Genomic DNA, 22,427 nt, shown 5'->3' on the forward strand with positions numbered 1-22,427 from the left:
CCACTTTATTATCACACGGTTTCACAAGCTTCTCAAAAACCTTCAGGCCTGAGTCTGAGGGCATTGTCAAGGATGGATCTGGACACAGCCTCTCTGCGAGCAGACCTGGCCTGGGAGCCCTGGAAACCTTCCACCCTCACAGGCGGAGCCCCTGGGCCCCACTGCATAAGCTTCCCACAGCTCCGACACACCCACCTCTACTTCTGACTATGGCCTCCTTCACCCCCACTCCCTGTCCTAGTCCTGCCTCTCACCCACATTGGAGCCTGGCTGGATTCAGCCTCTCCTGTTGGTGCCTAGGGGCAGCTTTGCCATTGCTTTGCTCCCTGGGTACCCCGATCCCTTGGATTCTCGGTTTCGTGCCTGGAGATCTCTGCCCTGAGACATCCGCCTGCTTCTGATCTCTGGGATGGGGCCAAAGTAGGACCACAGTCTTGGGGCACACCTGCCTTCAGCCCCTAACCTATCCCACACTGTCTGCTTTCCTCCTCGTCTCATCCTCCCTCGGATCCCCTCAATCTTAGAGCTCCCTTAACTGTCCACTGCATTCCTGAAAAGGGAATAATAATATTTATAGTAATAGCTGCCATTTGTTGAGCTTCACACGTTTTATTTAACATCCCCAAGAAATAGATTCTATTATTATTTAACCCCAAATTATGAATGGAGTTGGGGCAGGGGGAGCAGCCCCATATTACAAATGAAGAAAATGAGTTCCAGAGAGGGACAAAGAGTTGTTCAAGGTTCCATATAGTGAAGAAGTGGCAGTGCTGGGATTCCAACCCAGGTCGGTTTGATTGCAAAGCCTAGGTCCTTTTCCCAGTTCTGGAAGGTGGTTGGGCACGGACATCCCCACCTCTTTGCTCTACCATCTTGGACCCTCTATATCACCAGTCTCTTTCTCTCTGCGTTTGACCCTGATTTGCAGGTGTGTCCTTTTCTATCCTCCCATGCTCTAGACCCCATCCCCTCCCCAGTGCTTCACAAATTTGTGTGTACCGCTGCTATCCTGAAAGCACTTTGCTTTGGCCCTTTTACACCCCATTAAATTTTTGGAAAGCCAAGCACATAGTAGCCTAACTGTTCCCAGGCTGGTGTGGGTTTACTGCAGTAGGGGCGGAGTGTGGGTGTGGGACCATGGCCCCCTTGGTAAGGCTGAGGACTTCATTCCACTAGACTGAGGTTCCTGAGAAGCCACTTTGGGTCTCCCCAGCAGCTGTGACTTGAGTTATATGGGGTTTTCCATCCAGACGACTCATTCTGACTGGGCTCCAATCTTGGAGTTTACTTTTAGTCACAGGCCTTGAATCCTTGTGTCCTTGGGCAGGAACTAAACTCTTTTCTATTTGTCCCCCACTTCCTCAATCGACATCCACTTTACCACAGCCTCCTCTGTCATCGTATCTGCCCCTCCTTTCCAAATCAATGCCCAAGAAGCGTTCTGAGACCTTGGATTAGGCCAAGGTTTGAACAGCTGATCATGCATGGCTCAGTGAAATGCGGATACAGCCTCTGGGTGTTAAAGGTGAATTCAAACTAGATATTCAGAAGGAGAGGGGTCAAAGGGTGTCCCCATTTCTAGAATTTGATAATGTTTATCTGCTTTTCCCATGTCCTTCCCCAAGTCGCTCTTCTCCCTCTTCTACAAAAAAGTCACTGCCACAATTGCAAGATAAAGAAATAATCATTTTATCGTGCACCAGACTATTTCATGGGGATGTCACAAAGGCAAGGAGCCTAGTATAAAAATCTGGGCGAGGTGGGGGCAGCAGAGGGGGTAGCAGCATCCAGAGCTGGGGCTTGTCCAGCCCAAGGCCTCCGAGGGCACCTTTGCCTTGCGGTAAGACCAGTGGAGAGGGTTTCGGGCAGGGCTTGAACCCTCTGGCCAGCTTCCAGGATGCGTGGCTGTGTCAGTCCTGTGCTGGTTCCTCTTTAAACTGTTCTGCTGGACAGTTTAGAGCTGGGTGTGTCCAAGGAAGCTCCTTTTTCCTGCAGCTGTGGATCCCTTTGGCCTTTGGGGTGCTGGTGGCAGTGGTGGTAGGGCTGGACAGAGGTTCCTAGAATCTAGTCTGCTTCACCGAGGCTACACCCTTCAGAACGCCGGGAGGATGAGCTTTGAGGGGCCCCCTGGTAGGTGGAAAGGTGAGGCCTATGAATAAGCGCAGATCCTTCCTCTTCCTGGGGCAGTGCCCGTCACACCAGCGTCCAGCCTGAATCTGCTAGTGCCCTGGCTCTGGGGACAGGACTTAGGGGTGGGGGAGGGGTCTCCACTGCTTCCTTTGTGTGGGTCGGGCCTCTGCCAGTGAGGGATAGTATTTTGCCTGGCTCTGAGCAGACAGCTGAACAGAGCCCGCCAGAGGAGCAGTGAGCCCAGCTGGGCAGCTGTGGGGACACAGTCGGCTCAGCTTTCATCCACATCAGAGCCCGCCTGCCCCGAGATTATCCCCACATTTGAATGTGGGTCCAGCCTCTCACTTGGTTTTGGCCTTCTTCTTGGATGGACATGAGCAGAGAGCTTGGCTGGGGGCCGAGGGTGTTGACCCTATCTTCGTGAGGGAGCCAACACCAGGAGGCACAAACCGCAAGGCCTGGGGGAGAGCGTCTACAGGCTGGAGCCCGTATTCTGGATCTGGGACCTTGAATTCAGACGCTGAACCCTGGAGCCGAGAACTTGGAGTCTGAGAACCTGGAGCCTGGAGCTTAAGACCTCAAACCAGGAGCTGAAAGCCCCGGGGTGGGTGCAGCCTGGAGAGAGGGCTGAGAGTGAGGTCCTCTGGTGGTTGGGAGCCCACCTGAGAAGCAGTTGGGTCAGGCCAGGGCTTGCTGTGTGCAGGTCCTGCGCACAGAAGTTTGGGCTGGGCTCCTGATGGTTTGGCTGGTGCACAGGGCCAGGCCCGGGCTGCTGGTGCTGGCTCTGGGGGCTCTGCTTCAGTACCCTCGGTACCCTCCGCTGCTGAGACCTCACTTCATCAGCCTTCCCACTGTCCACCTCTTCCCTCAGAGCCTGCTCTGCCCTCCCTTGGGAACCAAGTGGGCTCTGGCTCAGCCTGTGGTCTGTGGCTCCTGCTGCTTCCCAGCCCCTTTTCCTCCAGCCAGAGCCCCATCCCTGAGGCTCAGACCCAGGGGGACCTACAGTTTCTGGGCCTCTGGGTACAGGAGTCCAGGAGGAGCCTTGGCTGGGGGGCTCTTCTGGCTCTGCCTCTGCCTCTACTGGCTCTGGGACCCAGCTGAGCATTGCCCTTTCTCCTGTAAAATGGGCACAGGCATGCATCCCTGTCTTGTTGGCCTCCCAGGATTGCTGTGGTCATCCAGTGAGATGGCCCAGTACAGGGCCTAGAACAGTATTTGCTCAATAGATTCGGTTAAGGGAGTGAAGTAAAAGTTGGGAGATGGCTTTTTCACGTGGCCCTCTCCTGTGTGCGTGTGGCGTTTCCATTCTTAGTTTCACAGAGGACCAGCACCGTGGAGCGACGCTCACGGCGTCACTGTGAAGGCCCAGCTGGGGTCTCTGATCCAGGACGCAGCCGTATTCCTGCCTGGGAGGGACCAGGGAGTGAGGGTCCCCCTCTCTGAGGGGAGGCCTGGAGGCTGGGCTAGGGGTGGGGGCACTGCAGCCTTCACTGGCTCTCACCTCATCTGCTGTTCTTGCCTGGAGGGTTCCACAGAGACTGAACCTCCGGCTGCTCATGGAGGCCTGAAATTAACCTTCTGCCCTGGACCTGGTGTCTGCCCATTCCTTTTCCACGGGGCTTGAGAGACAAAGCTACCAGGCTGAAGCTGCCCGGGGTCCGTGTGTAAGTGTGGGGTGCAACTGCCATCAGGCTGGCACCATCCCCTGCCATAGGGCTGCCCCTTTCCCTAGATGGCAGGGTCAGTAGGCATGTGGCTGCGACACTTCGTTACCCACCTTAAGTCTGCAAGTGGAAAAACGTACAGATAACAAGTGAGTGGTCAGCAGTGGCCACATGTGGGCAGCCAGAGGCATGAGCAAAGTCCCTTTGGTCAGTGGCAGCCACAAAGGCCCAGGCTTCAGGGAGGCCCCAGTTGGTGCCCTTGGGGTCGCCTGCCTGGTTCCAGCAATAAATAACATGAGGACCCAAAAACCAAACCAAAACAAAAAATACAACCAGTATCTTTTGGGGTGGGTGGTGCGGGACTGTTTAAATTATCGGCCTTCCCTGGGCCACTAGGTGGTTGCTGGGCACAGGGCTGGGCGGCGGTCACCGGCACGTGTGCAGCTCCACGAGCCGCTGGCACTGCCGGCACTTGACGAAGCAGCACCAGTGGAATTTGCAGCTGCAGCGCTCGGCCAGCTCTACCTGTGCTGTGTGGAAGCCGCGGCCGCAGCACAGCAGCTCGCAGCCGTCGATGGCCTTGGACGTCTTGTTGCACGTGCGGCCCCTCGTGCCCAGCACACCGCTGCGCATGTCCTGCTCGCAGAAGTCCGGGCTGGGCTCCAAGTACACCAGGTCCTCATCTGTGTGCGGCTTGAACTGCGCATTGCGCGGCACCAGCGCCCTGGAGGAGCCCACACGGCGTGGCTCCACCTCCGTGGCGCCGTCAAACTTCTCCTTCAGCGCGTGGCCCACCTGGCGGAAGGGCGGCACGGCTCGCCAGCACGTCTTTACCTCGCAGGAGCCTGACACCCCGTGGCACTTGCATTCCACCCGCATGTGAGTCAGGATAGCCTGCGGGGGGCGGGGAGGGGAGAGGGGCCATCAGGAGATGTCAGGGGAGGCCGGGGAGGGGCGGATGAGCGGGGGCAGGGATGGGGGCATGGCGCAGAATCGGAGAAAGATGTACGGTCATGCTTCCTCTGTATTGAGCTCCTGCTGTATGCCACGGTGGCCTGGTAAGCTGTGTTGGGAACCAAGATACTGTCCTTGCCCTTGGGGCACTCGGAGTTGATGGAGGAGAGACATGTTAAAGGGCAGTGTCATACGAAACAGTGAAAAGTGACGTGTTGGGGAAGAAGATGGCTGCATTGAACCTGCACAGGAACCTTGAAGAGTAGGTACTGAGATAGCAGATGGTATTGTAGTTAAGCACACGGTCTTCGCAGTGACACGGAGAAATCCTAACCCTGCTACTTATTGGGGGGTGTGTGCATGACAAAGGGATGGAGACACACCTGTGTGCACATATATGTGTGGGCGGGGGCGTGTTGGGGGACGTGTGTGCTACACTGGGGGCCGCTCACGCTGTTCTGTGACGCCCGCTTACCTGTCCGCTCCCTCCCCGTGCCCCCCGCCCCATAGGAGGTGCCTGGTACGGGCCAGAGCCCAACAAGTGTTTTCTGAGGGGCAGGTGGGCGGGGGAGAGCGTCTGGGGACGTTGCCGAGCCCGCCCTTTCCCGGCCGGCCGTGAGGGTGCTGGGGCCGTGCGCACTACCTTCCTGCCGGCCTCGTTGTTGTGGAGGTTCATGAGGGCCCGGCTGGACGAGGCCCCCTTGCTCCTCTCCCGCACGTCCACAAATGACTGTGAGAAGGCCACACCGTAGGCGATGTTGTCCGAGCATCCCGACCACTGGAAGCCTGGGTGGGGTGGGCATGCGGGGTCCGCGGGTGAGTGAGGGCCTGGGCCCCGGCCCCTGCCCCTGCCACGCATGCCCTCCCCACCGCCCGCACTTACCCTGTGGGCTGACCCCGTGTACCGTCCGGTCACAGCCGCACTTTTCCAGCTCCCCACTGCTGCACGCCCGCGTCACCGCAAAGGCCACACCTGCCGAAGAGATGGCGTACACGAAGGCCGCCTCCCGAGTCCCTGTGGGAGGGAGGCAGAGGGAGGGCAGGGCTGGGTCCCAGTGCTCCTCCCCGCACCCTCCTTTTTAGAGGAGAGGCGTAGATGGGACTCCTGAACGACGGAGGCCCAGGGAGAGAGCAAGGCAGGCTGACTCCCGTGGGGCAGGAGTCACGCCGAGCTGCTGCTTATTCTTACCCACCAATGGCCAACATACTTACACACGCCGGACACTGCCCTGCGGCCTTCACGTGTGCTGGTCATTTATCCTCCCCGCACCTGTCAGGTGAGTATAATTATTATCCCCGCTTTCAGAGGGATTAGCCAACTTGTCCCAGGCCACACAGCATGTGGTTGAGCAGCCAGATGGTCCAGCTTCAGTGCTCTGAGCACCGTCAGTTACTGTTCTCACAACCTCTCCGGGAGGTTAGTGATGTTAACGTCATTTTATGAGAGACAAGACAGGCATGGGAGAGGTGAATTAACTTACCAAGGCTACAGAAGTAGCAGGCTGGCCTGTCAACCCAGCTCTTTTTGTGCCTATTCCCCAGCTGGCCCCTCTAGGCTCTGATGGGGTCCCCCGCCCGAGGAACCTGCCCCAGCCCTTCCTGCTGAGGCTGGGCCTATTTCTGAGACCACCTTGCTTCCTTATACCTCTAAGAGTAAACCGTAATGACAATGGCCCCACCGCTTACCAGGATCACTGCTGAAGAGGGGATGCCCTCTACCATCGGAAGCTTTATCTGTGCCCAGTTCACAGATGGCACAGTGCGGGTTTGGGGAGGGGAAGTGGGTCGCAGTCGTCCAGTCAGCAAGTGATAGAACCAGGACTCAAACTCTGGTCTGCCCGCCTCTGCTGCCTGTCTTTCCCTTCCACCCCATGACTTCTTGGTGGTTCTGTGTTGGTGGCTGCCCTGTCTCTTGCCTGAATGGGTGTTTTTATCCTCCTAGGAACTGTGCCTCAGGGGGTGTAGCTGCTATGTAGACCCTTTCTGGGGGTGTGGGTGGTGGGAGGGAGTGTCTTTGTGTGTGTTGCGTGTGTGTGTGTGTGTGTGTGGTGCGTGTGCACACGGCTGGCTGGGTGTGTGACCAGACGGGCCCTGCTCCTCTCTGGGCCCTGTGAGGGCCTCTGTGTGCCCGTGACTGTCCTTCTGTCTCTTGCTGGAGTGTCTGTGTCCACAGGAGCAAAGGGGGGAGGCTTTGGCCTCGTGGTTGGCAATTACCTCTGTGACACCCAGGCCGGTGCTCTCGGCTGCCCTGGGGAGCAGTCGCCGTGGTCACACAGAAACAATCACCTCCTCTGTGCCCGTGTCTGTGGACAGGCAGTGGAGGCCGAGCGCTGGGGTTGGGGGCAGCTCAGGCCCCCATGGCCCAGGACGCCCTGTTCTCGGTTCGGCCCTTGAGCTGGGGATACTGCTCGCCACCCACTTTCTACGGCCCGCCCTCTGCCCTGGCCTGGACGCTCTGGGCCGGCATGAGGGGGCCTGGCTGGAGCCACGGGGGCCTCGACAGCCTGAGATGGAATCCTCTCCAAGTTAATCGAGGTTAATAGCAGGATCATGTTGGTTGGTTTTGCGCTGTGGCCGCCCAAAGAGAGACGACTTTAGTTTCTGGTATTTCTGGTATTTCCAGGCCTGAACCAGCACAAATCTTTGCCCCAAAGACCAAGGGGGAAGGGAAAGCAGGAGATAGTAGGGTGGATGGGACTGGCAGGGTGGCCCCAGCTCCTGGCCTGGCATGTTCCTTTCTCCTCTGCTTCTCTGGGCCCTCAGGCAACCCCTGGCCTGCCCCAAGCTCTCGGCCCACCTCCTCCCCTGAGCGCTAGCAGCCTTGGGTGCAGGGCTCCCTGTGAGGTGGCTCAGGGAGACCCCTGCCTCATCCCCGACCAACACCCATCTGCCAGGACTACAGGCCGCCTTCTCCTGGCCTCGGGAACAAGGGCGCTATAGTCCTCTCCACTTGGGCTTGAAGGAAGAGGTTCTGGGAGGAAGATAGTAAGACGAGCTGAAGCTTAGAGCACTCACTCCGTGCTGGGCGCTGTCTGAGCACTTGACATAATTTATATACTCTTCACAACACCCCTGCGAGGTAGACACTTTTACTCCCCATTTTACAGATAAGGAAACTGAGGCACTGAGCCGTGAAGCACCTGTCCAAGGACACCCAGCCAGGAAGTGGTAGAGCCAGAATTCGGACTCAGGCAGCCTAGCTCCAGAGTTTCAACCTTGACATGATCCTGCCGCCTGGAGCCCAGAGCCTGGAGCCCCCAGGAATATACAGCCCATCTCTTGCCACCTCCATGTGTGAAGCCACGAGCTGTGGGACATGTCCAGTTCCTTTTGTGGGTTCTTCACTGGGGGATGGTGAGCAGTGGGCCTGTGCTCAGCACAGGAGGCCCCAGAAGGCCTGAAGAATGTGGCTGAGCCACTGTGTCCCGAGAGCCGATGGCAGCATTTCCTCCAGCCTTTTATGACTGGCCCTGGGTCCCGATCCCTTGACTCCAGGGCTGTGGCCCCTCCTGGCTCATCCCCTCTGCCCGGCTGGAGCCTTGCTCACCAGTGGGGCGCCTGGCAGAGACCGCTGAGACACAGAAAAAGGATTGTGGTGTGGCTGTGAGGGTGGCAGTGGCGAGTTCCCCAGCGACCTGGTCGATAACTGCTCCCTGGTCTGGGGGTTTGCCTGTTCCAGCTGCAGGGGGAGGACTTTGTCCTCCTGGGACAGCAGAGCCGGCCGAGGGAAAGGCAGAGCTCTCGAAGGTGCTAGCAGCTGCCCTACAGCCTTCTGCCTTTTCCATAATGCCATTTGCCCCATTCCACACCCAACTCCTTTCTTCCTGCTCTTTCTTCTTCCCTGGCTCCATTGGTCTAAATTCTGAGCGTCCTCTAGGTCCCACGTCACTGCCATCTTTTCCAAGGTGCTAAGGCTGCCTGGGGCCGGGAATTCAGAGTTGTCCTGGGGATCCAGTGATAACTACCCTTTCTGAGGGCCTGCGATGTGCCAGGGCCTTTCCATGAGCTCATGGCGACCTGAGCAACCAGCTCTCTCCAGCTCTGCTCTGTGGAGGAAAAAGTGAGGCTCGGGGGCTTGTCTGGGGTCCCTCAGCCAGTCGGTGGCCAAGAGGGAATTGGAACCGCGGCCTGCCTGACTCGAGGCCAGTGCTCTTCTGAGCACATCACATGCGCTGTCTCCCCAGATGCTGGATGGAAGGACATTTGAGCAGGAAGGAGTGTTTGGAGGAGAAACAGATGAGGCTGAGTTGGGCTAGAAAGGAAGCCACAGGCGTGGGGATCCCCGGGGCATCAGGCAGGTGTCCTGATGGCAGTGTCATTCCGAGCATAACTTACATGTTTCCAAAGCAGACCCAGCGGGAGTCCTCCGGAGGTGGGGCAGGAGAGGCACGGCCCTCTGAGAAAGGCACTGCCCTTGTCATCTCCCCATCCCTGCCCCCCCAGCCTGCCTTTCCAATTTCCTTTGCTCTCTTGTCTGCAAAGGCTCACCTTTTCTTGAAACCACCTCCAGGAAGCCTCTTTGGATTTAAGAGACAATATAGGGCAGGGGAAAGAGTAAAGGCTTTGGAGCTGGACAAAGCCGTGTTAAGACTCTTACTAGTGTAGTGACCTTTCCCGGTTCTAACAGGGGGAAAGTAACACTGGCCCAGCAGGCCAGGCCCTGGTACTTCTGCGCATCCCTCCTACCATCATGGATTCCTGGGAGCCCAGGTGCTCTGGCTGGCCTGGCTTGCCCTCCCCGCGCAGTCAGAGTTGGACTCAGACTGTTTCATCTTCTAAGTGTCTTGTGTGCTTGTCTGCAGCCAGACTGGAAGCTCCAGGGGCCACGCTGTCCTTCACCACCTCCTCTGCCCCCCTCGAGCCCAGTACAGAGCTGGCAAGAACAGGCCTTTCCCAGCTCCCTGGAGACAGAGGTGGGTATCGGGAGGAGCGTGGATGCTCAGCCTGGCGGGCCTGAGATCTAGTCCTGGTTCTGCCACTTCCTAAACGTGTGATTTCAGTTGTTATGTCCATAGAATGGGGCTGACAATAGTTCTGACCTCTTCAGGTGGGTATGGAAATCTAATGATGTAAAACATGGGAAGTGCTTAGCCCCTGGCCTGGAGTAGGAGCTTGAGACATAGTAGCTACTGTGAATGTTATTGTTGGGTGATTAATGCCATTTTATTCATTCGCTAACAAATACCGGTAGGGCAGTTACCCCCTGAGGGCCACGTGTCCACATATTTGCCATTGGGCTAAAAGCTTCCTTAGCGCAGAGACACCTCCTCCCTCACCAGACGTTTATTAGCCACCTGCTGTGAGCCAGGCCCTATGCCAGCATGAGGGAGATGGAGGTGAGTCTGTCCTCAAGGAACCCCCAGTGCAAAGTGTCTCTGGGGTAACCCCTCCCCAGACCTCCTGTGATGTATCGGATGGCACCAGAAGCTGGCCCGAGAGGTCCCCAGAAGAAAGGCATGTTGTCACCCTCATTGGGTCCAAAGTGATGCCAACATCGAAGACAAAGGTGAGAGCACGGGTGTTAGGGAGTCACAGCCCAGGACTGAAAAGCATCTACTTCTTAGATCCAGCCTGAAGTTCCCGTCAGTCAGGTGCCCTGAGGTTAGACACGCGGGGACTGCAAACACAGCCTGGGCTGAATCCTCACTCGGCTACGACCAGTGCACCACATCGCCTCCCGACATGGCAGTCAGAGCCCAGAGGGGCCGCAGGGCTCGTGGGGTCCCCTCTCGGGACAGGGACACCATCAAGCTCGCAGAGCAAGGTGTGAGAAGGCAGGGGAAGGCTCGGCGTTGTCTACAAATGGAGGGAAGCAGGCGCAGAGGCATCTGCACTGCCTTCCACGCCTCTCCCTGTGCTGCTCGGGCCTGCCCGCCCCGAGACCCCAGCACATCCTGCTCACGGCCACACCGAACTTCCGCCAGACTCCCTGGCCTCTCCCTCCCACCCTCAAACCCTCGTCGTTCATTCCACGAATACTTATCAGTCACCTACCTCGTGCAGGTGCTGCCCCAGGCACAGGGATTAAGCAGTGACCGAACCGCACAGAGGCCATCATCCCACGTCTGGCCCTGCACGCCTGCTCGGCCAAGAACCACCGGCTGCCCCATTCCTGGCTGCCCCCGATGCCACCTTCACCAAATTTCTGGCAGATTCTCAGCCTAGAGCACAGTTTGGCCCTGACTTACACATGTCCTCACCAGTCACCATTATGTCACCGTCAGTCTTGCCTCTGTAGGCCAGGAGCAGGGGGTCTCCACTGCCTGGGAGGGGAGGGGGTGCGGGTTGGAGCTGTACGGCCTCGGGCAGTGCTGGCCGTAAGAGAGCTGCTCCCACCCCCAGGTGCCCTGGGAGCCAGGCAGGTCTTTGGAGACATCATCTTTGAACCCTGATGGGAAGTCCAGGAGCTGGGGCCTGGGGTGGCCCCACCACCCCCCATCCAGGGAGGAGGACGCTGAGGCTAGGACAGGGGGTGGACCTTGCCCGGGAACTCATGCCAAGAGCCGTCAGGCCCCGGATCTAGGTGCATCACACTCTCTGCTGGGCCTCCTATCTCAGCTGTAACGTGGGGACAATACTACACACTCGGACTTGTCGTGAGGGCGGTCGGATGCAAGGCGGCACCAAGGAGGCCCTCAGCAAATGGGGCTCCTTTGCTCCTCCAAGTATGGCCTGGCTCCTGGAGGGATCTGTGAGCTATTACCTTTCCAGGTCTGAGGTCAGGACCCCAGCCAGGCAGCCCATGAATGCGGGCACTGGCCTAGCCCCCCAACCCCTAAACCTGGGGGCTGTGAGAAAGGCCTGCCCAGCCGGCTGCTGCCCCAAATCACAGCAGCTGGTGAGCACGGATGGCTTTTCTGGGGTCAAGGTCCACCCTAAATGGTGATGCCCCTATGAGGTAAGCACACGTGCAGGTCCTCCTGACAGGTGAGGAGACCGAGGCTCGGAGGAGTGAGGTCCCTCCCCCAAGGTCATGCTGCCCGTGCTCTCCCTGCATGGCCTCATCAACCCTGGACCCCCCAAGAGCGGTACTGTGGCCTCGGGAGGGACAAGTCCCGTCTCTTGTTCAGTGGAGATAAATTGAGACTTTTCCAGGAGGAATTTTACTAGGGAAGAAAACAAAAAATGCAAAAGCGAGGGGATGGACGAATGGGAAGAGTTCAGACTCCTCCAGACACGACTGCCCTTGCCTCGCATGTGGCTGGCTTGGCGAGTGCATGCCCTGACTCAGCCCCGAGGAGACTGGATGCTTGACCAAGTCACTTGGACTTTAGTCCACAGCAGGTTCCAGCCAAGCCTGGTAGGATTCTCAGCATCTCCCTGAACTTGATGAGCCGGGGCTGGGCCCCCTCTCTGGTTCCTGGTGCAAACACAGGTGAGGAAAGCACTTCTTGACGGGGTCCCTCACCTGCATCAGGCCACACTGACCCATGCCTCCCCTCTTCTGCCCCTTGAGTCCTTGCCCCGACTTGCTCTCTGCCACTGGATGACACCCCTTGACTGTCTCCTCCATGCCAGGCTCTGCCACGCGCTGGGAAACTGGTAAATGAGACATTACCCTTGCCTTGGAAGAGTTCAAGGTTTAGGGATGGGGGAGTGGGGTGGGGGAGACAGGCATCACAGTTCAGTGTGAAAGGTGTAATGAAAGCCACGTGGACACAAATGGTTTAGACAGAAGTGTGTGTGTGTGTGTACACGTGTGTGTATTAAGGGAGAGAGAGAGTGAGAGAGAAAGGAGAGAGAGAAATTGATAAGTCAAATGGGTTAAAATGTAAACAGCTGGTGAATCTAGGTAAAGAGTATATGGCAATTCTTCACAGGAAAAACTGAACTCATATATTCAGAGAACAAACTGGTGGTGCCAGAGGCAGAAGCAGGGATGGGGGCTGGGCAAAATGGGTGAAGGGGTCACCAAGTACCAACTTCCAGTGATGAAATAAATACGTCATGAGGAGGTGATGTACAGCGTAGTGACCACAGTTAATAATACTGTATTGCATATTTGAAAGTTGCTAAGAAAGTAGATCTTGAAAGTTCTCACCACAAGAAAAAAAATGTTTGCAACTGTGTGGTGATGGATGTTAACTAGACTTACTGAATCGTTACATTGTACACCTGAAACTAATACAATATGTCAATTATACCTCATTTTAAAAAGAAGAAAATGAAAGTAGCTGACTGAATAAACCCATCACATAGAGATTTTTTAAAGAAGAGTATATGGGAATTCCTTGTACTATTTTTGCAACTTTTCTGTAAGTTTGAAACTATATCAAAACGATTACCAAAAAAAGGGGGAAAACCCCCAGCATGAACAAAGAGCTTTGGAGCCCAGTGGAAAAAGCAACCACCTGCTTGCAGGAGCTGGGCAGACTGGAGGAGGGAGCTGCTGAGCTGGTGGAGAAAGAGGGTTGGGTGTTTGGGGGTGGAGGAAATGGCATGTGCAAAGGCACGGGGGTATGCAGGGCCGGGCACACGTAACCCTGCCAGTCTATTCATCAGTCCACCTAAAACACGGAACACCTACTGTGTGCCAGGGGCTTCCTGTGCCCAGGGTCTGCTGTTTGAGCCTAGTGTCTGGGCCTCATCAGACAGACAGCCCTGGGTCCTCGGCAGGGGCACCGTGGTCCCGGGAGGGCCTCTGCTCCCAGGCCACTCACTGGGCCTTTGCTGCTTCTCCGAAGCAGCAATGTTCAGTCATGCCAAGCATAATCGTGCCTTTTTGGCCCCTGCCAACTCCCAGGAGAATGGCTTCCAAATTTCTATCCCAGTTGGTTTCCAACAACATCCAAATGGTTTTGCCACAAGCCCAGCAGCCCTCGCTGTCCAGGACCACAGGTGCCAAGACAAAGGTTGGCCCAGGAACGCTTTTCTGCTGCCTGAGCAAGTCAAGGGGTCTGTGGACTAGTGTCAGTTTCACACTCAGGAAGTAGTAAAAGAGGCAGCTGGTTTAGAGCGCTCCCTCGAGGGCAGCGGCTTGACCCGGTGACCTCTTGAGGAGACTTCAGTTGCATGGCACGTTCTCTAGGCCCTGGCCCATCTTCCTCTGGCTTGATGCCTTCTCATGTTTCTGGTGTCAGCCGAGGACCCACTCCTCGGGAAAGCTTTCCCTGAGCACCCGCCCTGGCTGGGGCAGAGGTCCACCCTTGTGCTCCCGAGGCTCCTGTGTCCCCTCTCATCCTGGGCAAGAGCAAGACCCTGGAGCTGGACTGCACGGGCTCAAGTCCTGGCTTGGCCACCTTTTGGTTCTGTGACCTTGGGCGAGTTACCTAACCTCTGTGTGCCTCAGTTTCGTCATTTGCAATACGGAAGCCCATCTCCAAGGGCCAGATGAGTTAATATCACTTAAAGCACTTAACCAGTGTCTGGTCCCTAGCTGGTGCTACAGGTGTGAGAGCCACTGCTCCTACTGAAGTGTCATTGTTGCCTCAACTGTGAGCCCAGGAGGACAGGATCTGGGTGCTGCTCTTCCCGGGGTCTCAGGGCTGGGCAAGTGAGGCTCAACAGGGTTCGTCAAAGGTACGGACGAACGAGATGCGCTTGCATAGGTGAGACCAGTGCTAAGGGAAAAATAGCACAGGGCTGGGGGGCTGGAAGCCCAGGTCTGAATGCTTTTCTGCTGTTCACCCTCTGAGGAGCCCCGGGCAACTCCGTCTTTTCCCCTGCCTGAGCCTCAGTTTCCGACTCTAAAACAGGAATGGTGGCTCCAGGACTGAAAACACAGCACACCGTATTGTGCTGCACAGCCAGAGAACGGCATCCTCCTCTGTCGGCCCTCCCGCAGGGGACTGCCGCCCGCTGGGTCCCGCCCGCTCCCATGCCTCCATCTGCATCCTGTGATGAGTGATGGACCCGTCAGGCCACTCGTGAGCACATGATTCCCCACCCCAGGAAACAGTGGTCCCTTCCGGGGTCCCCAGCACCCCCGCGAGCCCCTCCCTCACCTTGCGTCACCACCTTGCCGAAAACAGGCAGCGAGTCGAGCGTGGAGCAGTTCCAGCGCCGGTTCCGGAACTGGTACTGGCACTCCTCAATGGCGAGCTGGGCGCCGCGGCGCACCGAGTCCATCACCTCCAGGTTCCGCTTGCACATCTGCACCTGCCTCTGGATCAGGCCCTTGAGCTTCTCGCACGTCTCCTCCTCTGAGATGCTCCCAACTGATGACAGCTTGGCCAGGTACCTGGGGAGAGGGGGGTTGGGGATGGGACGTGAGGCTGAGACCCTTCCCTCCTCCTTCCACGCCCCGGCTGAGGCCGCGCCCTGCCCAAGTCTCTAGGAGCCAGTTCGTACCAGGGATGGGTCCTGGAGGTTGGCTTCTCTCTGGATCCAGTGACAGCCATCCTGCCTGGTTCCCAGGGCCAGAAGGGGGGAAGTGCTGTCTTGCACAAGGCCTCCATCTCAAGTTAGCCAAAGCAGGGAGAGCACTGGGAGGGCGGCTGACAGACCCCCCTGGGATCCCTCCCTGCCTGGGTGGCCCCTGCACTGGCATCTGTACCCCGATGTTACCCTAGACCTCGCCCACGGGCTCTAAGCCCTTCTTGTCGAAATGCCCTCTAGATGGGAGGCTGGAGCCACTGTCTGCCCTGGTGTGTCTCTTTCCCTCCCAAGGCAGAGACCCCAGTGACCTAAGCCCACCTTTGGCTACAAGGTCATGATCCTCACTGCCAGCCATATCCCAGGGCCACCAGGCAGAGACCAGCGTCACTACTGTAGCACTTAGGACAATAAGGGCAGTGAGGGCTGGGGGGCTGGGGATAGTGCTGGGGGAGGGGGCTTTGAAAACAAAGTGTGCCGTGCTCTCCCCTCCGCCCCTGGAGTCCTTATAGCCAGAGAACGGGGCACCAATGCTTGCCCCACCTCACAGGGTTATAGTGAGGATATACAATCCAGATGAGATAGCTTGTGTCGAGGCACTCTGGGGCCAGGCATACGTGGGAAGGGGCTTTACTGCATCCCTTTCAGCAGAGTACAGACAGCACTACTGTTGGTTGGACACCTACCATGTGCTGTGCTTGGCGGCAGGCCCTTCTTCCTGTTGCCAGCTCACCCCAAATCTATGAGGTGACAATTATTACGACCATCTTATGGATTCCAAAATAAAGGCTAAGAGGTTACCATGCCCAAGGTGACCCAGGTAGCAAGTGTCAGAGCCAAGCTTCAAACCCCTCCAAACCCCATGGGCCTTTCCCCTGCCGACCCCCTCCATGAGGGCCCTGGAAGGCTCTGCCCTGTCTAATGACGGTCACTTTGTTTTTTTGTTTTTGGCCGTGCTGCGTGGCATGTGGGATCTTAGTTCCCCGATCAGGGTTCGAACCCGCGCCCCCTGCATTGGAAGCATGGCGTCTTAACCACTAGGCCACCAGGGAAGTCCCTAGTGACGGCCACTTCGCAATCTGGACCAGGAGGCAAGGGGGCCAGGAGTAAGACACAAAAATACTCACCGGGGTGGGAGCAGAGCTAGGGAAAGACCCTGTGAGGAAGAAACTGGTTTTTCTCTCGAGGGAAGGGTGTGCATTAACAGAACACCTACTAAGTGCCAGGCATGTTTCAGAGCAGTGAGATGACCATCAAGGTCACCCAGCTTGTAGGGGCAGACCTGGATTGGAGCCCGGGTCTGGATGACCCTGAGGCTTGTGCTCCAACCACTGCCCCTCAACCTGTCCCCTCACCCCATCCCAGCATCCCTGGCCAGGGCCCAGTGCACATAGTAGGCACACAAGTAGCAGCCTAATGGTGGAAGGAGAGCTGAGTGGTGACTCTGGAAGGCCTCCTCTCCCTCCCCTGCCTCCCTTTCCCTGCTCTTCAGTGGGAGACGCACCTGCCACCTCCCAGGGCAGGCAGGGCTGCCTGGAGCTGCCTTCCAGATCCTGGGAGGAGCAGCAGGGTGCATGGAATCACAGCCTTAAGGCATGTTCCCTGACAGGTGGTCTGGTCCAGACTCCTTTCTTTACAGGTAAGCTCAGAGGAGGAAAGAGGCCTTCCCACCACCTACCAGCAGGAGACTCAGACCCTGGCTCTACCCTCAGCCTCAGCCCCACAGATCAGGGGCTCTGAACAAAAGCGGAGCAAGTGTCCCACTGCCCCAGGGACCACAGTGAACCAGCCCAGCAGCCCAGGTCTGCTTGCTGGGGGGGGGGTGGGCAATGGCTCTCTGGGTGGTAGAGGTGAAGATGCCAGTGCATCTTTACCAGGGAAGCTGTGCCGATTTCTTGTCCGAAGAAGGACAAAGGCCACTGCTCTCTGGGACTCAGTTTTTCCACCTGTAATGAGGGGGAGACCACCGATTGTGGCCAAGTCAGGGAACTGTTGTCAGGCGCTAAAGGGATCCTGTATGTGAAAGATGGTCTTACGTGGGGCCTCAGGCAATGGGGTAGGAAATCGCTCGACATCTGTTTACTTAGTGAAGGAATGAATGAATGCATGGTACCCAGAGAGAAAAGCGCGCAGAAAGCCTAGTAAGATACGGGAGATTTTAAAGACAATGACAATAAGGATAGCTAACTTGTATGGCCCTTAATCAGTAAAGCCTAAGACTTTACTTACGTGATTGCATTTAATCCTCCCAGCAAGCCAATGAACCCCCAATTATAGAGGAGGAAACAGAGGCACAGACAAGTTAAGTACTTCGCTTTGTGTGCAAGGTCAGACAGCTAGTAAAGGCAGAGCCAGGACTTGAACCTGGTTTTGCCCGACTTCAAAACCTTTGGTAGAGACAGTATTCTTTTATGTGGCTCAAGGACTTGAATGTCACCCGTGGGCAGAGGCTGCTGAGAGCTGGGTTCGTCTGACCTAAGCATGCGGGCCAAGGTGCAGTTGGTGGGCCGCCTGCGGGTTGCTGAGCTCTCCACCCCCGGGGGTGTACAGTCAGCAGCTAGATTCTGTTTGTCAGGCACGTGGGCTGGACCAGAGCGATGGTTCTCATATCTGGCTGCGCATCGAAACATCTGTGGGGTTTCCCGAAAGTGCAGGTATCTGGGCCCCGCTCCAGGCAGGGCTTGGTGGGCATCTGGGCTTTTCACACGTTCCCAGCAGCAGCTGTGAAGCCAGGCTGGCAGTGGCCTGGAGGGCACTTTAGGGGAAGTCTGAGTAACCACTGGGGATGTTTCTTTCTAAGTCCCAAGGAATCTGATTCTGGGACCCTCTCTCCTCCTCAAAGCTGCGGGGCCTCTCTGCGTCTGGCTTTCTTGCTCTGGCAATCCCACAGGCTGCTGTGAGAAATTAACGTGATTTGACGTGGCTGGTGCATCTGGCTCTCGGCCGGCGCATCTTGGGTGCACCGTAGCTGTGAGGATCTCGCCCTTCCCTGGCAGCTCGGGCTGGTGGGAGGTGGGTGGTCTTGGGCTGAGGCAGTCCCACCTCCCCTCACTTTTCCTGAATTCCTTGCCTCCCGGGAGCCTCACAGCCTCCTCTACCAGGTCCTGCCCAGAGGATGCACAGAGGCTGGTAGTGTCCCGAAGAGGCCTGGGCAGAAGCCTGAGCTTCTCAGAAGGGAGACAAGGGTGGGAAGGTGGCTGGGGGTCCGGGGAGGGTGCATCTGCAAGGGGAGGGGGCTGACAGCTCCTCTGCCCTACCTAGGTGCATCCCCTGCCTCTACCAGCTACGGAGCTAGTCCCACCTGGCGCTCTTGGCCTGCAGGGGGCACCAAGAGCCCGGCTACTGGCCGTGGGCCAGGTACACGTTTGGGAAGCCACGGGTGAGGGGACTAGCAACTGGGCCTAAAGCTGGAGCCTTTCCCGCTCAGATGCCAGGGTTGAGCTCTAGGAGAAGGTGGGGCCCCCTATTCCCTCTGTGACATGGGGGCACAGAGCTGGCCTGTCCCCATCTCAGCCTCTGCTCCCTCTGTGTCCTGCCAAGGGGCCAGGTGGGGCTGTGCTGGGGCCCTGGCTTCTGTGTTCAAGGCAGGGGTTCTCTGGGCAGGAGGAACAAGCTGGGGAGGCCTGGCTGAGCCAGCAACCCACTGTGGGACCTTGGGCAAGTCCCCGCCCCACTGGGAGCCTGTCTCCTCACGGCACCATAAATGAATGGGTCTGTGTCAGAGTCCGCTGGGACGGGGGATGGGTTCAAGCCTCAAAGTCCCCCTGGCCCCATGCCAGGCAGACAGACGGAGCCCCTGCCATTGAAGAGGCGTGAGATGGACCTGAGGGGCCACCCACCCCCGCCTCCCGTAAGCTCAGGACTCAACGAGGGACATGGCTGAAATAACAGTAATAGGGATTTAGGGGTGAGCTGCTGGCCTCCATGGGTGTGAGTCACTGGGACAGCTTCCAGGAAGAGGCTGAGAACCCTCTTCCGCTGAGGAGTGTCCCTGCCCCCAAGGTTGGCACCAATGCCCACCACCCCCAGCCCCTGCCTTCATCTGGCTCCACAGCTGTCCCCTTCCATGCCACAGGAGGCATGGCCCCAATGCACCCTGGTTCTCTCAGATCCCAGGGTCTTGCCTGGGAAGGGCTGGGTATCAGAACTGGAAATGGAACTGGGAATGGAGTGGGGAGAGTTAGGACCCCAGGCATCACACACCCTTGCCCACACTGCTTGCTCGTTCTGGTATCTGGTTAGGGTGCCTGGCCTCATTTTACAGATGAGCAAACTGAGGCCCAGAGAGGTGGAGTGACTCCCCAAAGTCACACTGCTAGTGAGTGGCAAAGCTGGAATGCAAACCCAGCTCACACTGGGACCTCTCTTTCCCCTGTACCCTGGTTGTGGATCTGCCTTGTTTGACAGCTGCAGGGGGCTAACACCACCCTCGGTGTCACGTCCAGTCTGTGGCCTCCTCGATGCCTAGCACAGGGTGTGGCACCTAGAAGGTGCTCAATACATGCTTGCAGCATAAATGGATGACTCTGTCCTGACTAGGTCCCCTCTGCTCCCCTCCTGGCAGAGTGCTCAGGGTTGGGGGCGGGGCGGTGAGGGGAGAAAGTGGAGGCTCTGTGGCTTTTTGCTCTGCTGAGGACTTGGAGACCCTTAGGGGCAAGGCCCAGCTGGTTCCAGGGGCCTCAGGAATCCCCTCTCTGCACCCTCAGGTGGCTCAACCTTTCCTCCAGAGACACGCGTGCTACTTACTGACCTGGAGCTGGGCCGGCTCAAATGTCAACTGCACAAGCCATTCCTGGAGGAGACCAAGAGCCTGGGAGTGTGCGGGGGTGGGGGTGGGGGCGCTGACTGCGTTGGGCTGGGTCGGCCTGTGGAGGTCCTCGGCCATCCCTGCTTCTTCTCTCATTCTGGTTGCATCATCCCAATGTAGGCTTCTTCTTGCCACTGCTGAGCACAGGCTTAGCCATTTGCTACCCGCTGCCCCGGCCACGCAGGACTCCAGCCACAGCCGTGCCATCGATCAGGTTACCCCCCCGCCCCCAACCCCGGGCCGCCTCGCTGCCAGGCAGCTCGTGCCCCGTCTTCTCCAGCGGGGGCTCCGGTCCTTCAGGCTCCTCCCAGGAGGCCCTCCCCACGCCTGGCCCGTGCCTGCAGCCTGCGAGGCTGGAGGGCCCTGGCCCTGCCAGGGAGATCAGATCCTCTCGGCCACCTGCTGTTTTCATTAGAAACTAAAATTAGCTGGGCTTGTCCCAAGCTTTTCCAGGTTTGCTTGCTTTTTTAAAAAAATATACAAATTCCTAGAGGAAAATCCGCACCTCTTCGCGACTCCTGCCCAGCTCTCGCTCTGCGCGTCAAGAGGACAGGGGACGGGAAATAGCTGGAGCGTTTGGGAGGCCAAGCAGATCAGCGTCGTGGGTCCTGGCCCCATGGTCTCCAGGTGGGGGCTGGGACGCCAGTCCAGGCCTCTCTACCCCCTCCCTCTGGCTTCCCCACCCGGCCGGGCCACATTTAGAGCCTCCTCAGGAGCGGTCGTGCCTGCCGGCGACACCAGGGGGGAAGGAGGCCAAGCGGCAGGAGGAGGAGCCAGAAGGAAATGAGCCCCGGATGAGGCGAGAGCGGCCTGGGGAGGCGTGGCCTGGGGAGGCGTGGCCGGGTGAGGGCGAGAGGGACCCAGACCCATCCGGGACTGTGCTCCTGGCAGGTGGGGAGCGCCTCGTTCCCTAGGAGCCTTCCACACCTACAGTTGTCCTCAGACCTTTGAGGGTTTCTGTACCCGTGGTCTTAGTCTCCTGCTGTCCTCTTCCCTACAGTGTCCCGGTCCCGGAGACTCTTATCCCTTCGCGTGGCAGGCAGCGTGGTGCACTGTGCAGGAGAGATGGACAGTCTGGGTCAGCGTCCCATCTCTGTGTTACTGAGGCAAGAGAGGGAACATCTTTGAGCCTCAGTGTCTTCACCTCTAGAATGGGGAGAAGAATAGTTCTGATCTCAGGAGGCTTAAGTGAATTAAATAGTCACATAGTAGGCACTCTTCCCCTGTTGGCAACAGTATTACATAATCATCATTAAGATGTTTATCATCACTGTCATCATCATCATCATCACTGCCCTCTCAAAGCCTCGTCATAGTCCATTGAGCTGGACCCTCTTCTGGACCCCAGACAGTTCTAATTATTTGTCTTCTTTGGCTTGGTTCCATCAGCTCTCTTCCACCTGGGTTCCCAGCCTGTTTTTCAGCTGAGCACTCCGGAGGGCAGGGCACACGCCCATGGGGCACAGTGGATCACTTCAGCCTCGATCCCAACTGTCGATTTTCTTTTTTTTTTTTTTGGCCACGCAGCATTCGGGATCCTAGTTCCCTGACCAGGGATCAAACCCGTGCCCCCTGCAGTGGGAGTGAGAACTCTTAACCACTGGACAACCAGGGAAGTCCCCCCCAACTGTAGATTCTTGATAGTCTCCGGACAGAGTATGCAGAGTTAGAGAACGTGTTTCCAGCGATTCTGGCCCATCAGATGGATCCTCCAAGGACTGGGAGTATGAGGGATGGGATGGGGGGGATGGTCCTGTTAGGAGATTAGGAGCTGGGGACACTGGGGTGAGGAGGGCAGGGACAGTGGGGATCTAGGACTAGCTCAGGTGTGCCCAGGGGACTTGGAAACCGTTCATGGGACTAGATGACTAGAAGAAAGGGACCTCATGTCCCTTGTCACTTGTGCTCTTCAAACAACAGCCACGTCCTTTACTATATCCTTATATGGATATATATCCATATATCCATGCAGGGTTGTCCAGGTGGGTATCACCCCCTCCATTTAAAAAAAAAAATAAATTTATTTATTTTACTTATTTATTTTTGGCTGTGTTGGGTCTTTGTTGCTGCGCACAGGCCTTCTCTAGTTGCGGTGAGCAGGGGCTACTCTTTGTTGTGGTACGCGGTCTTCTCACTGTGGTGGCTTCTCTTGTTGTGGAGCACAAGCTCCAGGCATGCGGGCTTCAGTAGTTGTGGCTCACGGGCTCTAGAGCGCAGGCTCAGTAGTTGTGGCGCACGGGCTTAGTTGCTCCGCGGCAGGTGGGATCTTCCCAGACCAGGGCTCGAACCCACGTCCCCTGCATTGGCAGGCGGATTCTTAACGACTGCGCCACCAAGGAAGCCCCATCCCCTCCATTTTACAGATGAGGAAACTGAGGTTCAGAGAGCCATGTGTTCAAGGCCGTGTCAGTGGTGGTCAGGATTTGAAAACAGGTCATACTGGCTCCTAAGCCTGGGCTGGCTGATCAGGCTCCAGAGAGGGCCCAGGGCATCGAGGGCATGAGAGTTTGGCATCAGTGGACAATGATTTGAGGAAGGTGGTCGTCTTCTTTGATTGA

General features: G+C 57.3%; 1 protein-coding gene across 4 annotated transcripts in view; it reads right to left on the reverse strand.

Annotated features, from left to right (window-relative positions):
• Nucleotides 1-1,673: 1,673 nt before the first annotated feature.
• The window catches only part of WNT4 (Wnt family member 4), a 28,378-nt gene continuing 7,624 nt past the window's right edge, over nucleotides 1,674-22,427 (reverse strand). Inside the window, exons 2-6 of one of the 4 annotated variants that reach the window (XM_067723251.1) lie at nucleotides 15,749-15,802; nucleotides 14,693-14,928; nucleotides 5,632-5,721; nucleotides 5,392-5,534; nucleotides 1,674-4,688 (exon numbers count right to left, since the gene is read on the reverse strand). In XM_067723251.1, the coding sequence (XP_067579352.1) occupies nucleotides 4,221-4,688; nucleotides 5,392-5,534; nucleotides 5,632-5,721; nucleotides 14,693-14,928; nucleotides 15,749-15,802 (991 nt within the window). In that variant the 3' untranslated portion in view covers nucleotides 1,674-4,220. Of the gene's footprint in view, nucleotides 4,689-5,391; nucleotides 5,535-5,631; nucleotides 5,764-14,692; nucleotides 14,929-15,038; nucleotides 15,710-15,748; nucleotides 15,803-22,427 lie in introns of those variants that run through there. The other 3 variants (XM_067723232.1, XM_067723242.1, XM_067723259.1) reach the window with 3 other exon arrangements.

This window comes from Pseudorca crassidens, chromosome 2, assembly GCF_039906515.1.
Source record: "Pseudorca crassidens isolate mPseCra1 chromosome 2, mPseCra1.hap1, whole genome shotgun sequence".
NCBI lineage: Eukaryota > Metazoa > Chordata > Mammalia > Artiodactyla > Delphinidae > Pseudorca > Pseudorca crassidens.